Source organism: Mixophyes fleayi, chromosome 2 (assembly GCF_038048845.1).
Source record: "Mixophyes fleayi isolate aMixFle1 chromosome 2, aMixFle1.hap1, whole genome shotgun sequence".
NCBI classification, from domain to species: Eukaryota; Metazoa; Chordata; class Amphibia; order Anura; family Limnodynastidae; genus Mixophyes; species Mixophyes fleayi.
The window spans coordinates 309,470,192-309,486,741 of record NC_134403.1 but is presented as its reverse complement, the minus strand read 5'-3'; the positions used below and the strand labels follow the sequence as shown (position 1 = coordinate 309,486,741).

The window sequence follows — 16,550 nt, the reverse complement described above, 5'->3', positions numbered from 1 at the left end:
TCTATCTATCTATCTATCTATCTATCTATCTATCTATCTATCTATCTATCTCTCTATCTGTCTATCTATCTATCTATCTATCTATCTATCTATCTATCTATCTATCTATCTATCTATCTATCTTTCTGTTTATCTATCTATCTATCTATCTATCTATCTATCTATCTATCTATCTATCTATCTATCTATCTATCTATCTATCTTTCTATCTGTCTATCTATCTGTTTATCTATCTATCTTTCCAACACCTATCTCTCGATCTGTCTGTCTATCTATCTATCTATCTATCTATCTATCTATCTATCTATCTATCTATCTATCTATCTCTCTATCTGTCTGTCTGTCTGTCTGTCTATCCTATCTCTCTATCTGTCTGTCTGTCTGTCTGTCTGTCTGTCTATCCTATCTCTCTATCTGTCTATCTATCTATCTATCTATCTATCTATCTATCTATCTATCTATCTATCTGTCTATCTATCTTTCCAACACCTATCTCTCTCTCTCTGTCTGTCTGTCTGTCTATCTATTTATCTATCTATCTCTCTATCTTTCCAACACAATGTGGGAGGACATACCGCCCCACAGTTGGTGCAAAGTCCTGATTGTGCGAAACATCATGACTGAGTCACAAAATTTGACCCACCCTGTAATTAATTTCCCACTTTGCAGTTAATTTCTCTACTTTTTTATGCTTCCTATGCAATTAATTTCCCGCCATACTCTCTCCCAATCATGCAGTTCACTGTTTCCCCAAAGCAATTCATTTTTCCACTCCTCTGCATGTCCGGTAATTCCTTCCCCAGTTATTGAGCTACAGACCCCAACGTGCCCTATCGGCATAGGGTGACAAGACATGCTTGTACTTGTAGTTCCACAACAGCTGGGGAACTACTGTGTTCATGTCTCTAATCTACAATAATAATGCTCAAAAAAAATTAAAAATATTTGCATGTTTCCAGGAATTAATAAAGCCATGAAGCTGAGTGGGCGCCCGTATCGTCACATCGGAGTACTGGGAACATCTAAGCTGTACACAATTAGGGATCAGATCTTTACTTTTACTCCCCAGGTGGGTGGAAACAATCACATCACTAATGTCATACTCTGTTTATATCCACTGTCATGTGTCTTTTTGTAAAGAACCCCGCTGTTAGTCAGAGCTATTATAATTTTGATACAAAGAAGTGTAGACTGGCCCTGCACTTGGAAAGGGAATGTATCATTCTTTTTTTTGATAATGCATTTTTTGGTAGTAGTCCTTACTAGACAATAGGTTTTATATGATTTATTTGTTGTTCATTCTGGTGAAGTCCTAATAGTTATTATATTTTACACTGAAAACCGCTAGTTGACAACTTTCTCCACCCACGACAAGTATTGTTCTAAGACATGGTGCCCTGTACTTGCCTTACTACAGGGATTTTTTTTTCTTTATTTGCAGCTTAAAAAAAAACTTATTTTCAATGTCAGTATAGATGCTTCTATTAATTTAAAAAGCCTTCCCTATAGGCATATCAAAAGGATCAGAGATAAGTTCTCCGTTATGCCACATAAATAAAACAAACAAAATCACACACACATAATTTTGTATAAACTTTAATAAAAGACTCCAGACTCCACAAAACCTTTGTTCGTTATTTACTCAAATTCAAATTGTGTTTAATTAAAAGTATTGGCTGAGATACGATCTCCACCTGAAAACGCACCGTTTCCAGCTCTTTACTTCATTTAATAAATATTGCTCCATAAACAGAAATCTTGCCTCTGTGTTGCAAATCGGTTCACCAACTCCGTACTCACCCACTGCCTGTGCAAACTGCAGCTTGCAAATGTGCCCTTCTTGTGTCCCAAGTATAATCTAAGCGCACTTACATAAATCAAGGTGCATGCTGGGTCTTTAAGCTTAATTTGCGCTGCAGAGTGGCTGTTTTGTGCTTTGAAACTGATCTATGATGCATCAGGAAACACATTCTTAGAATAATACTGTAATAAACATTATTATTTCTACATGTTTAGTAGAAAAAATTTGAGGCTGTGCTTCAGTAGGTTTTTAGACATCAAGGGCTTCATTCATCAATGAAGAGCAAAGGGAACATAACACACGTACATCGATCATACATATGTCCTAATACTACAAGCGTATCTGAATAAATGTCTTTTGTCCAATACGTATTCAAGCATATATAGGCAATAATATATATGTACATAAGAGCATGTTCTATCAAGACAATCAGACAACGCAAGAGAGGAGCATTGAGAACCACAAAATAATGCAGAGTCCGACACCAACACAATTGGTTCATGCAGTATTTGTGGAAAACCAAAATAAGAGAACATAGTTATAAAATACTGTTGGGAACTGAGGTGTCTGTACCCAGTTGCCTGTAAAGAAACCAATTAGTCCATTCAAACACTTGAAGGATATTATCTGCTTATCACTGGCCAACAATTCTATATATGGTGCCCACTTCATCATCATCATCATTTATATATGGTGCCCACTTGGAATAGAATTTAAGTACCCCTTTTTTCGATATCTGGAAGTGCTGCTTTTATATCAAAGGAAATTATTTCTAACAATTTTGATTTCATTTAAAAAGGGATGAGAGAAAGATAGATATCCAGTACTGTAGTATCACTTTTTTAGCATCCATTAATATAACTGTCAGAATTGGTTTTATATTATTAGGAGGCTGACAACCTTTCCAGATTTCAAAGTTACCTAGGAGTAGTGGGATGGGGTCCTTACATAGTGTAAGCCAGGTACTTAATCCAGAATTGGGATATTTTCCCGCATTCCCAGAATTTATTGTAAAAATTGGCAGATTCTTTTCAACATTTTGGACAAATACCCTGTTCGTCAGCTATGAAATGCCTCCTTTGTGACTGTGATATGTACGTTCTATGAAGCGTTTTCAGATGTTCTTCCTGAAATTTAGCTGAGGTCAAGCATTTCAATATTCAGTACTTAACAAGGTACCCAAGCTGGCAATAGAAGGTATATCTGTGCGCCAATTTTGGAGTGTAAGTTTCCAAAGCCGATTATTGTTTGTATGTAATAAATCCTTATATAGGAATCAGATTCTGAATTTTAGTTTTCAGAAAATGTAATAAAGTATCTGAAATCCGGTGCCGTCCATTTTTTGGTAAGGTCGTTGATAAGAACTGAGTAAGAGACGAGCCCTTTGCTGATCCTGGAAGGCCAACAAAGCGAAGATTGCTCCTCTTCAATCTATTTTCGAGATCATCAACTCTATTCCACAGTTATTTTTATGCACCTTGCTAACTACCAACGATTGTAGCTTAAGTCGCACAACAACTAGAAAAGTCTCACTAATTCTCTGTTCATTAATTCGGACTCGTTGGGAAGTTTGTAGGATTTGACTTTTCAATTCTTGGTCCGCAGTTGTGAATCAACTGGCTTGTTCCTAGAACATAGGTTCCATTGTCTCCCTTATGGCTTTGACAACGTCCAGATAGGATGCTGGTGCTGAAGAGACAGACGGTTGGATATTATCAGTTTGCTTGTCCAGAAGAGTCTTCTCCACCGCAGTAACAGACGAGCCCTTATTAGAGCTCTCCTCCTTTACATGCTGCTGCTTGCCAGTCGGTGGTGGTTTTATATATGTCTCCATTCCAGCAGATAAGTACTGCAGCCAGCAGATGAGAATAAATACCGTTAAAGACACTAAATGTAACTGAGTCTCAGTGATTTCTTAGATATGTTAGTTGTTCATCTTAGCAGATATGACCAAACAAGTCAGGAAAGTAGGTTACAATGTTCATACCATTGATGAGCCATTAAACAACATTGATTAGAAATGTAATAGGGGGGCGGTAGTTGAAAAGGAACAATAGGTAAAACAGTAAGATCTTATAGACAGCAATTTATGTCAAACTGGGAGCTTTGCAATACAGAGGAGGAAGATCAAAAATAAAGCTGTAGTGTCCTGGAACACCACTGGGTGTCAGTAAAATCGCAGGATATATAAGGAGAAAAGTAAGTGAGAAAGGTTTTGATTGAGTGAGGTAAAACAATAAATGACAGATAGAACTGCGTACCAGGTGTCCCCAGTAAATATCGTTGTACAAGCACCTCCAAATACATATAATACAGACTGTTTATATTACAGCTTATATCAGCTTCCTTTGCGGAGACTCTCCCAGTGCAATGTAATTAGATTTTGTCACCTGGAGTCCTCACAATAGTAGTAAGTCACTGAGCAATGCAGGAATAGCTAAAGCTGATCCCAAGAGGTTCATCATACAGGTCCATATAGTAGAAAAGGAACTCAGTTAGATCGTTATACAGCACATCCAAGATGGGAGTCAAAACTGATGGGCGTCCGAGCTTATGGCAACCACAAGTGGGGTGACAATTAGCCCTAAGAAGAAGGCTTAATGGTAATACCTAATAGCCATGGGGATCTGTCCCCGACAAGGTGGTGTGCGACCACCAGAATCCGACAAATTCAGTCTGGCTGCACTGGTTCAGGTCAGCAGTACTATAAGAAAAGACAGTGCGTTCTGGTAATGGCGCCGCTACAAGGGGAAGTATCTTCACATACTGATTCTGAAGTATCATAAAGGATATAGTATACCAATGTATTTAGGACAATAAACGGCCAAGATTTTGCGCACAGGATCTAGGTCACAATGCGCAGAGTGTCTATAATGAAATGAGGTGGTAGCTGATAGCAACAGACCACTTCAGCATTAGACATCCCAAAGAGCCAGACTTTTGGTTTTCGGAGGGGACGATAACTGTGGTCCTTCAGATCCTGGTCTTCCACCAAGCCCATACCTGGCTATATGTGAGAAAGATTGATAAAAAAACAAAAATAATTCTAATGGCTTGCAGATTTTGTAGTCTCCCTGTACATTATACATTGTAGACACACGTACAACTAGCATGGAACTATTCATGTTCATCTCAAAGTTTCTGTAATATAGTCCGAAAATATGTAAAAGTAAGCATGACATGAAATTTATGAAACAATTTAAATTATAAAACAAAATTTCAAATGTATCCTTCTACTTAGGCATATGTAGTAGACGACATAGGCAAGATTAACTTTTGAAGTACACAACCACAATGCAAATGTATACAAGCGTGTAGGAACTAAACAACACACACATAACATTTTAAAACAGACAAGCACTGGTAATGTTTGCACTATGTTAAAAATATATGAAAATAATTTGAATAGCAGAGACAATTTCAGCATTCGCACAAGTATGCAGTGCTTGTATATATATATTTATACTTTATGGTATACCCTTTGGTATATCACAATCCTATAATTCTCACTGATGAAAAGACACCATAGTATTCTCCCTCTGTTGGTCTTATATAGTGTTGTACAACGAGATGAGTGTGTGCATAGGGCAGGTGAATAGTCAATTTTCAATTAATTGTAGTATGCTGTGTCTGGTCACCACTATCATCTGTGAGGTACACTTGACCTTGAGCAGGAGCAAACCCTACGTCTGAAAAACTGTACTTCTGTGTGCACTCGAGCTTGACTCGCATGTATCTGCTGAGGAACACCTTTACTGTACATTAACTACATGCATCAGCCTTTTTCCGCACCTGGTTCCGCCCCTGAAATCGCTAGCTGTCGTAAGTGTCCTTTGCGTTTTTAGATGAATTGGACGCTGCTGAGCATTTTTACGCAAAATATGCAACATATTGACATTACGTTCCTTAATGATTCAGGCCCCAAGTGTTTTGTGCATATAAAAATGTTTCCCCCACCTTCACAGTTTATTCAAATATGGTTATATCCTTGTTTCTATTACAGATGCTTTTTTCATAAACATTTTTTTTATTTTTCCAATGGCTTCTTTTTCTAGAAAATAACTTTCGTTTTCAATGAATTGATCTTCTAAGGAAGGTTTCTGTGTCCTCTCAGCTTTCTCTGTTTGTTTGTTTATAAAATGACGTGTAATATAGTAATTTCATAAAATATGACCATTGTTTCCACAATCCTATGCTTCCTCCCCTAGTTCACAGACCAGCACCACTTCTACCTCGCTCTGGACAGCAGGATGATTGTGGAGATGCTCAGGACTGAGTTGTCCTACCTGAGTTCTTGTTGGAGAATGACTGGCAGACCAACCCTCACGTTCCCCATCACTCACTTCATGCTCAGTATGTTGCTCTTTGTATTGTATATTGACACTAGGATTATCCTGCACTGTGTCCACTGCTGCCATGATATAAATATTAGATTGACATAGAGACTCATTTTCGATGCTCCTTGCATCAGCTCGGTGTATGTCAAGCCAGAAGTATCTCTATTACAATCTCTTGGTGATCGTGGTTGTAACCTGATCCGAGTTGCAATCAGTTATCATCAATTTGTTATGTGTAAAAATGGCTGATTATTAAACATAACAAATTGATTAATTAACTTTTGACAGTCTTCTAGACTTAGACAAAATATATCTGTTGGCAACACAATGCTGTAGATGACTTGGTCCATTATAATAAAGTCCATTCCTCCCATGAGAGAACCTCATCTAAAATGGGGTGGGAGAGACTAGTTTCTCACCACACCTCTTAGCTCCTAACTTGCAGTAAATTGATTGCAGGAAGCAGTACAGGGTAACACTAGTCTTCTGTTCTTCCTTCTATAACCACTGTCTTAATGACCTCCTCTCCTGCAGCTACTCCCCTAATTCTGCTAAGACAGCAATTACATCTCTACCTACAATGAGTTATTACATAGTGCATGTGACCGAAACAATGGAGGAATAGGGTGGAGGTAGCATGATATGGTGCAGGACACCCATGATTTTAACATAAAAACACATTAAAGTGTATTTTTTTACATTGCAAATATCAGTTTTATTGTCCGTATATATTATTTTAGCACTATTTTTGGTCTTACCCGCATTCCTGAGATTGTGACCTGTCAGTGTACTAGGAAACAGTGACATCACTGTAACTCCATGACTTGACTAATTTGTATGTGTCCTCATTAGAGATGCTCAGGCTCAGTTCCTGGAGAAACGAACACACCTGAATTTTGGCTCAGTACTGTCGCGCGCCCTTGGAATCTAAACGAGGCAAAACGTCATTGTGACGTTGTCACGTCTCAGACCTCACGAGTTTTGAATTCCTTTTTTTAGATCCAACATAGCGAGGGGTGGGAGGGAGAGCGGACCCCCATTTGTCTTTTCTGCCCCTGCTGTGTGCCAATGTGTCCTAAATGTGCTAGGAACTGCAGTGTGTTTGTGTCATTGCTCTGTCGCTTAGCATCCAGCCAGGTCGCTGCAGTATTTGCCCGAAAGTGTATGAAAATAATATTGTGACCTGTGAGGTGGTCAAAATTGACTGCAACTGACTTGAAATTAGTATTATTGAGGTTAATAATAATGTAGGGGAAAAAAAGAGCAAAATTATGTGCTTTTAGCATATTTTAGGATTTTTTCTAAAAAATTCAAAACCAAATCACGAAGCTAATCTAGATCCAAAACCAGTTCACAGGGGTCAGTGAGGTTCTCTAGTCCTAATAAGTTGATAGGCTTCTTTCTCACAGATATTTGTTTACAAAATGGCTGCCTCCATTTTGAGCAAAATATACTGACAGACGAAATGTGACCTTTTTTTTACTGACTGTAAGTACATTTACTGACTGCTGGTAAACCTGGACTGGTGCAGTGTAAGCTTTATGAGTAGCCTTTAGTAATATATGCCTGTATTGCCATTAGCACAAAAAAATGTTAACTGCTTTAAAGGTAAAGTGATAAGTACAATTTGAAGAGCTGATTCTGACAAACTATTTTATTTACTATTTTTCAGCGCAATATAAATTAAATTTTGTGTAAATCCTTGTAGTTTGTGATCATTTCAACCATGTTTTCCTGTACATTATTAAGTCAAGTGATATTAATGAATTTGTATTGTAGATGAGGAAGGCTCTGACATAGATCCAGCTATTCTTTCTACAATTAGAAAACTTGATGACGGATATTTAGGAGGCGCAAGGTACTTATCTTATAATCATGTATTAAATTGCACAAAGGTATTTCAAAACATGCTATTTTTTATGTTATTATAACGTGTATAATTCAGTTTATTTGTTAGACAGAATAACATTAGCATTGGAGACATGGGTGTATGTTTACTAAACTGCGGGTTTGAAAAAGTGGAGATGTTGCCTATAGCAACCAATCAGGTTCTAGCTGTTATTTATTTAGTACATTCTACAAAATGACAACTGAGTCTGTTTGGTTGCTATAGGCAACATCTCCACTTTTTCAAACCCGCAGTTTAGTAAACATACACCAAGATGTTATAACACGCAAAGGATTCTGGGCAATCCTTAGCCATATCCGAAATAGGTGCATTTGTTGCACCTGTTCAACCTAAAAGACAAAATGATTGCGTTATAACCCTGATATTTAAATAAGTAAAAAAGGTTATTGATTAGACAAACACAGAGACAGTCCCTATATGTGTAGGTAGTCTTGGTTCATATTTAGACAAACTGGGAAACAGTATAATTAAAACCTTTTCATTTTCCAACATAAAGTATTCAATAGAAACAACATCTTTCTATTCTTACTTCCATGAGTTAATGAACAAAATGATGTAAACAGCTACACTATAGTTCTTTGCAATTCTCTAATGCAGTGGTACTTGTGATTTGACATGACTTTTCACCTAGAATGCATGGCAGGTGCACAAGAAGAGCTTGCAGAGGTTTAAATAACATATCTAATAATCCAATATTCTGAATTTTAGGGCAAATGTATACATAATAACAGTGCAGATTATCGGCAAGGCACCATAGGTGCTTTCTAGGACCCAAGATGCAGCGCCCAAACCAGTAGCAAGGAAGGTGTAGGCACAGTTGTCAAGTCATAATAGAGCTGCAGGGGCCTAAATCTAGTGGTACCGTGGAGAGTGCACAGAGGCCCCATGGACCCAGCTGTGAGGTGTTGTGAGTAATACTAATGCTGGATGTGCTATTTGTGAGGTTGCAGGCAGAAGTCTGTCTCTGTTTGGTACTTAATGTAGAGACACACATGGCAAGTATGACACATGAGCCTTCCGCACCCCGCAAATGACAATCCATGGTATAGGCCAACGTTGCACCACTGGGGCACAGTCTACTATCCCCTCAGAGCAGATAATTGTAATGCCGGGTTCATTAGTGCAGTTTATGAGATGTGTATAATGCAGAGTTATATTATGTAGTCTATGCGATATGCAGACTTTTGGCTGACAATAGGATCTGTACAATATGATAGTAGGGTGTGTGTAAAGTGGCTGGTATTGGGATGTTGCAGTGGTTGGTTTCTGTGGAAAGTGGCTCCTTGCCTCGGGCCTCATAAAATCTTGGTCCTACTTTTCACATTGTTGCATTCATTTAAATATTTTGAAGATTTATTTTTACTGAGTTATAAGTAATACTTTCTAAATATTGTTCCCCATCTTCAGTCCTAATCAACTGCAGTTTACCATGTTATTTTATATGGGTGATCTTATCATAAGAAGCATATAACCAGGGCTGTGGGATTAAATATCTGCAATATTCCAATCTTGTAATCAACCAATGTGCTTCTTTTTTAGAGTGAAAATGGGAAAGCTGTCTGATTTCCTTACTACATCATTCTTTACTCACCTAAGTTTTCTGGATGCCGACTGTGATGAAAAGCTTTTCGATGAAAATAATGAGGGCTACTATAGCCCAGACACTGACTATGAATATGAATTAGGAGGATTTCAAGTGGATCATAATGAAAATGGTAGGAAAAAGGAATTTAAGAAATGATGTTACTTTTGGCCAATGCTACATGTAAAATGATTCTGTTTGAGCTATGTAGCCTATCAGAAGCAGGTCTACGTCATACTTTCTGTCAATTTTGACTAAACCGCCGGCTGTTTAGGTATTTTGAAATCGACACACATCACCAATTGGCAATTAGTTTGGACCCTCTTAACCTCCAATGTGTTGTCCAGTGAAAATTGTTGGCAATGTGTGGCAGCTTCAAAAGCGACAAAATAAATTCAGCTTTATACATTTCGGGCCTGATTCATTAAGGATCTTAACTTAAGAAACTTGCTACAATGCAAGGGGTGCAAATTAGTTTTCTGTTTTGCACACAAGTTAAATACTGACTGTTTTTTCATGTAGCACACAAATACTTGATAGCTTATTTGTATACTGAAATTTAAAGTTGATATTTGTGTGCTACATGAAAAAACAGTCAGTATTTAACTTATGTGCAAAACAGAAAACTAATTTGCACCCCTTGCATTGTAACATTGTTTTGTCCAGGAGACTTAAATAAGAAACTTCTTAATTTAAGTTCCTTAATGAATCAGGCCCTTCATCTTTCCCCCATTTATAATTACATGTTTGAATTAAATACAACCCTAAAATCATTAGATAAATTACTTTGTTTGTATTATAATGTATATGATATTGCTGTCAATGTATACAAATGAGTTTAATGTAGAATTTCTAACTCACCATAAATAAATAGAAATGTTAAAACTTACAGTCCTGTAATCATCAATCATTTGTGTTTCTCAGAGGTAAATGTGCTTCTAGACAGCACCATGGTTAATCTATATGTTTTATGCTTCTCTTCAGATGAAGTACAAGATGAACTCGATCAGTACATAAACCAACTACAGCAAAGCGTGGCTTCTACCACACACTTGCCCCCTACATGCGCCAGCTCATCACAGTACCATGCTTTTAGTTCCCTTCATTCCACCCGCGATATACTCTCCTTGATGGCCAAATCAAAAGGACTGGAAGTACCTAGTAAGTAAATGTGTAGGAGTAATGAGGAAAATAGCTTTCTGTTTATACGTTTGCTGGTGATAAAACTAATATTTAGGCAATGACATTCTTGCATACATGTACAAAAACAGCTGCCAGTCTTTCACTCATTGGGGGGGTATTCAATTGTTAGCGAGTTTTTTTTTCCCCCCGCAGTGTGAAAAAAAAAAAATCTCCCGTGGGTTTTTGACGGCAATAACGACCGTTTTGAGTTAGCGCAACGGGAAAACTCGTGCAATTCAATTAAAGAAGAGGGAACGCTGCTCCCGCACGTTAAAAATTGTGTTTGCGAGATTTTAGGGGAGTGAAGGGTAGTTTTAACGCGGTCATCTATAACACAAAAAAAAGGTTTTGCATACATTTCCATACATTAGATTGCATTACACATTGATAATATCTACATTACAGTACTTTCTTTAGCATATATTTTAATTGAACTTTTTTTTACCATACAATCATCTATACCATGTCAAAACACATTACTACGTTCATATTTGTACCAAAAACATACATAAATATAAATTAGTGATTTTATTTATTTATTTTTATAATTATTTTTTTATTTAATTATTTTTTCACAAGAAAATTAACTTACACAAGTTAAGCATTAGTGATAAACGTAAATTTAACTTTTTTTCCACATTTTTACATGATTTCAAATACTTTTCAGAGGTTTTTATTTTTAACACACCCCAAGGAGGTGCGAGATAAAACTGCATATTAGCCTGTTTTACCCGCTGCGTTAAAAAACAATTGAATAGCTTTTAACGCGGCTGCCTCTTGCACACCCTATACTTTCAATAGACCTTCTACTGGAGCGCGAGAGGACCGTTTGAGGAAAAAAAACGTAGCGTTAAAAATGGAATTGAATTGCGGGTAAAATTAATCAGCTCGAAAATGATAAAAAAACTGCATTAAAATAACTTAACGCTGTCAAAAAAAAAAAGTCGCTGACAATTGAATACCCCCCAATGTCTTTCCTATTAAGGGTGGCATAGGCCCAACTCATGAGTACAACTTGCCTTTAAAGGTTTTTTGTATGCCCTATTTTCCAGAATCATGGGGTCCTCAAAATAGTATTTATAGGAGACACTGTTCTGATTGTGCATATGCAATAAATGTATAGCTGTATTTTGTATCATTAACAATCTTCCCAATTGTATTGCATTTCAGATTCTTCACTGTTTTTACCCACTAAAAACTTAAGTGGTCACCGGAGGTCTTTAAATCTCTTAGACGTTCCTCAACTTCACAAGTCTAAGGTAAAAGTACTTTCCTGACATACATTGAATTTTATTAATTATGTACCCCAGTTTACAAATACTGGTGGTGAACATTTAGGGATGAGTTTACTAGTGGTTCATTATCAAAATATCTATGAAGTGAGTGTGAGTTGTTGGAAGATGTCTAATAATGGGAATATGTGTAAGCAAAATGATGCATTGATTCCTCACTTGCTTAAAGTGCACAGTTCACCTACAAAGTGAGGAAGCCATTTTGTGGATGCAACAACATTCTCTGTAATGTCACTGGTTCTCAGTTAATTCTCTTGATCAAAATAGCTGCCTCCAAAATGTGTAGACAGCAGATACAATATAATATATCGGCCGTTGCTGACTAAAAAAACATTGGGGATGGTATTTCTGTTAATTGTGTGGGATTGTATAAATAGCTGATGGTGATGATGATTGTAATATTACATTAATATAATCCGAAACTTAATTTCCCAGAACAACTTCTATACTTGATAAGTACATGTAGCTAATTTTATATTTTAATCTTTTTATTTTAAAATGACCAATACTTATTTTTATCTTGTACAATCAAAGCAATAATCATTATGTGGCATATACTGTTTAATGTAACATCCAATAACTTATTCTGTTAATATGGCAGTGACTTTGGCTGCATGCTGGACAGATGTAATTCTTATATTATGCCCCACAGAATAAAGAAACTGAGTTAAATTTGCCCAAGGACTCACACGGTAACGTCGACTGTGAAAGATTAGTGGAGCAGCTTAAGGAATGCCCTACACTTCAGGACCAGGCTGATATACTGTACATATTGTATGTTATAAAGTGAGTGACAGCAGTCTACTTTTATATTTATATTATGGAAGCAGTTATATAGCGCCACTGATTCCGCAGCGCTGTACAGAGAACTCACTCACATCAGTCCCTGCCACATTGGAGCTTACAGTCTAAATTCCCTAACACACACACACACACACACACGGGTCAATTTGATAGCAGCCAATTCACCTACCAGTATGTGTTTGGAGTGTGGGAGGAAACTGGAGCACCCGGAGGAAACCCACGCAAACTCCAGACAGATAAAACCATGGTCAGGAATCAAACTCTTACCCGCCAATGCTTGCCTCGTTCCATTTTTCTAAGTGTAAAGAAGTGCAATTCACCAATATGCAAAAAACTACATATGGATGTATGTGTAGACATATTTGCTGTGCTTGAGCAGTATGGAAATGTGAATCTTACGGGATACAAACAGATATACATCTAACTTTAACTGAGCACCTTAAAGCAGAGCACTATTAATGCTTTGTTACATAGTGCCTTTTCCCCTGTTCTTTTATACTATATAGCGCATGATGCAGTAAAACAAACATATAAGGCCTGATTCAGTAAAGATCTCAAAATAAGCGTATTGTGCGTTTTTTAAAAAAACACACATAAGTACAACTATCGGCGGATCTGAAGAAACCCCTATATGGCACTTGCCGTATTGAGACAGGCACAACAGACACCTACAATACTTATGTGGAATATAAAGTCCCAGCAGAACGCACAGGAAAATAAAGTATTCAATCATTGTCACCTGTTAATATGGGCCTGATTCATTAAGGAAAGTTAAGTAACAAAATTGAGTAAGTAGTCTCCTGGACAAAACCATGTTACAATACAAGGGGTGCAAATTAGTTTTCTATTTTGCACATAAGTTAAAAACTGTCTATTTTTTGATGTAGCACACAAATACTTGAAAGTTTATTTGTACACTGATGTAATGTTGATATTTGTGTGCTACATGAAAAAACAGACAGTATTTAACTTGTGTGCAAAATAGAAAACTAATTTGCACCCCTTGCATTATAACATGGTTTTGTCCAGGAGACTACTTACTCAATATTTTTACTTAACTTTCCTTAATGAATCAGGCCCATAGCCATTAATGAAAGATTTTTATTTTTTTTTAAAAAGAAAAAAGTTTTTTTAAATTTCCCCCCATGAAACACATTTATCATGATGTTATTAATGTCTACTGTACATAAAATTCATTTTACAGTTGCTCTTGATTGCAAACACATGTTCTAGCATGTATACGTGACTGTAATCACTATCACTCAGAACTTATACCGGATATGTAGCTGGTGCAAGTAATATGACTGAAAAACATGTACCTGAGAAATGCCCTAAGCTTGTTACGCCCTTACTGTAAATTGACTACGTACATACGCTTCTTCACCTCCTCAAGCCGCCCATGAAATCGTAGGTTGTCTGAAGTGTCGAAGATTAATTGGATACACTTAGTCCATTTCTGGGCATGTGCAGTGCGATTTTACTCAAAATAGGGCATGTATTGGCGTTTACGTTCTTTAACGAACCAGGCCCATAATGGCAGAAGGCCTGGTGACATGTCCACTTTAAGGTATTGACATGTATTGTTTTTGTAAAGCCACACAGTGGAAATTCCTTGTTTGTGGGAGGACTATGTGGTCAGCAAGTTACCTGGGAGATTGTATTCCCTTTCTGTGCTGATAATCTGTGATATTAGTCTACTTGATTGGGTCTCTGCAGCATAGATTGTTATCTCTACATTGTTGGGATTTTATGATTAATAGAAACTAAAAATTATCCACCCACCATAATGTATGAATATTAGTCATAGCAGTATTCATGTTATAGAACTCAGTTGATATTTAATAAATAATAACTTTTTTATAATTTTTTTTTGTAGAGCCTGTATTAAAAAAAAACCATAATACATTGATATAGATGTGTGTTGTGTTAAGTACTGTTTAACATCGACCGTTTGTTTAGACAAGCAGTTTATCAGGAAGTTTTGAAACCGACTGTAAGCTCCAATGGGGCAGGGACTGATGTGAATAAGTTCTCTGTACAGCGCTGCGGAATCAGTGGCGCTATATAAATAAATGGTGATGATGATGACAGAAGAACTTCCTGCAGAAGCAGTTGTCTGGATGAGCCATATAAATGCAAATGATTTGAGGTTTTATTGCTGTATTCAGTGCTTAGTTTACCTTATTATCGCTGATCATACACGTTAATATGCATATTTATCCGAATCTGCCTGACATCACCACATGTATGAACAACAGTTGACCTCCAGCGATTGTTCTGCCCATTCAAAATCTCCTACAGTTTTTTAATTTGGACTAAAGATAATGTGGTTGAATACTAGTGTAGTTGACTGACTAAAATACCCCTGAACAACCAAATGTATCCATTGTGGGACAAAGGAGATGTAATATCCGCTCTGTAAAGGCCACATCCCTTTTGCCCATTATGTGAATTGTAGAGTAGATCCTTAGAAACCCTGAATAAATAGTACATTAAATGGGGTATTTCTTAAGTAAAATATAAATACATATATTGGTGAACAACGTTGTGTTACAATGACTGTTTTTGCAAGCATAAATAATTTACTTTATGAAGTATCTGATGAAAATAGTTGATGTTATAACAGGTTTTAATCCTTATGTGCATAGGGGACTTGAGTGGGACACTAATGTCAATGAGCAGTGTGGAGTCACAGTGCACTGTCTGCTCAATGAGCTGTACGGCAAAGCTGGCCTCAACCGAGAGTGGGGGCTAATCCGATACATCTCTGGGCTACTGAAGAAGAGGGTGGAAGTGCTTGCCGAGGTACAATATATATACTCGCTGACAAATGATTTCTTGTGACCGTAAAGATGATAAATCGCGGCACCACTATTCCTTTCCTCTAGGCATGCACTGATATCCTGTCACACCAGAAGCAGCTGACGGTCGGTCTGCCCCCCGAACCTCGGGAACAAACCATTACAGCGTAAGTGCTAGTCATTACTAATAATATCACCATGTTCTCTAAACTAACGCAGAAAAGTAAAGCAAAAACAAGAATTAGGGGGGGGGGGGATTCAATTAGCCACAAAGTATCTGCGGAACATCCGTGAGACACTTCACGGCGAAGATTTGCCAGAAATATCTACTCATTTTTACTCGCAAAATGAGCGGGAGATTTCTACTGTAATTGCCGTCAATGTGCATGCCGCCATGTCTGCCCGCCACATCGCTGACAATTGAATTCCCCCCTTAATGTATTATTGTTTGAGGTATCTGAGAGACCTGGTTAAAATAAGTACAACTATTCAGGTGACTCTCTCTCCAATATACTGAGAGGAAGTCATTGTGAGGATCTTTCATGTTTTAATGTACAATGCTGTATAATTAGAATAAAGTCCTTTACATGACAAAATTTTGTTCTTTTCAGATATGTCACAAGGGGCCAGGTGGAATTTTTATTGTATATTATTGTATAATATATTTGTGGCTAATTACACTTTCAAAACAACAATAGCACAGTTGAGAAAATGGTGACATGTCTTCTACATATATCTGGTCTTGTGATGCATATAAGTGCAGTATTATGAATTAATTTTGTTGTAAATGGATGAGGGTTGGCTTTACAAAGGTCATATGCACCTCTGGATTTGCTGTTTAA

At 37.1% G+C, this 16,550-nt stretch overlaps 1 protein-coding gene across 3 annotated transcripts in view; it reads left to right on the top strand.

Annotated features, from left to right (window-relative positions):
• PHKA2 (phosphorylase kinase regulatory subunit alpha 2) overlaps positions 1-16,550 on the top strand; it is a 62,151-nt gene that overhangs the window by 29,067 nt on the left and 16,534 nt on the right. For all 3 annotated transcript variants that reach the window (XM_075196530.1, XM_075196529.1, XM_075196528.1), the window contains exons 16-24: positions 960-1,069; positions 6,010-6,154; positions 7,918-7,996; positions 9,587-9,762; positions 10,614-10,790; positions 11,982-12,070; positions 12,756-12,889; positions 15,556-15,712; positions 15,796-15,875. In XM_075196530.1, the coding sequence (XP_075052631.1) occupies positions 960-1,069; positions 6,010-6,154; positions 7,918-7,996; positions 9,587-9,762; positions 10,614-10,790; positions 11,982-12,070; positions 12,756-12,889; positions 15,556-15,712; positions 15,796-15,875 (1,147 nt within the window). The remainder of the gene's footprint in view (positions 1-959; positions 1,070-6,009; positions 6,155-7,917; positions 7,997-9,586; positions 9,763-10,613; positions 10,791-11,981; positions 12,071-12,755; positions 12,890-15,555; positions 15,713-15,795; positions 15,876-16,550) is intronic.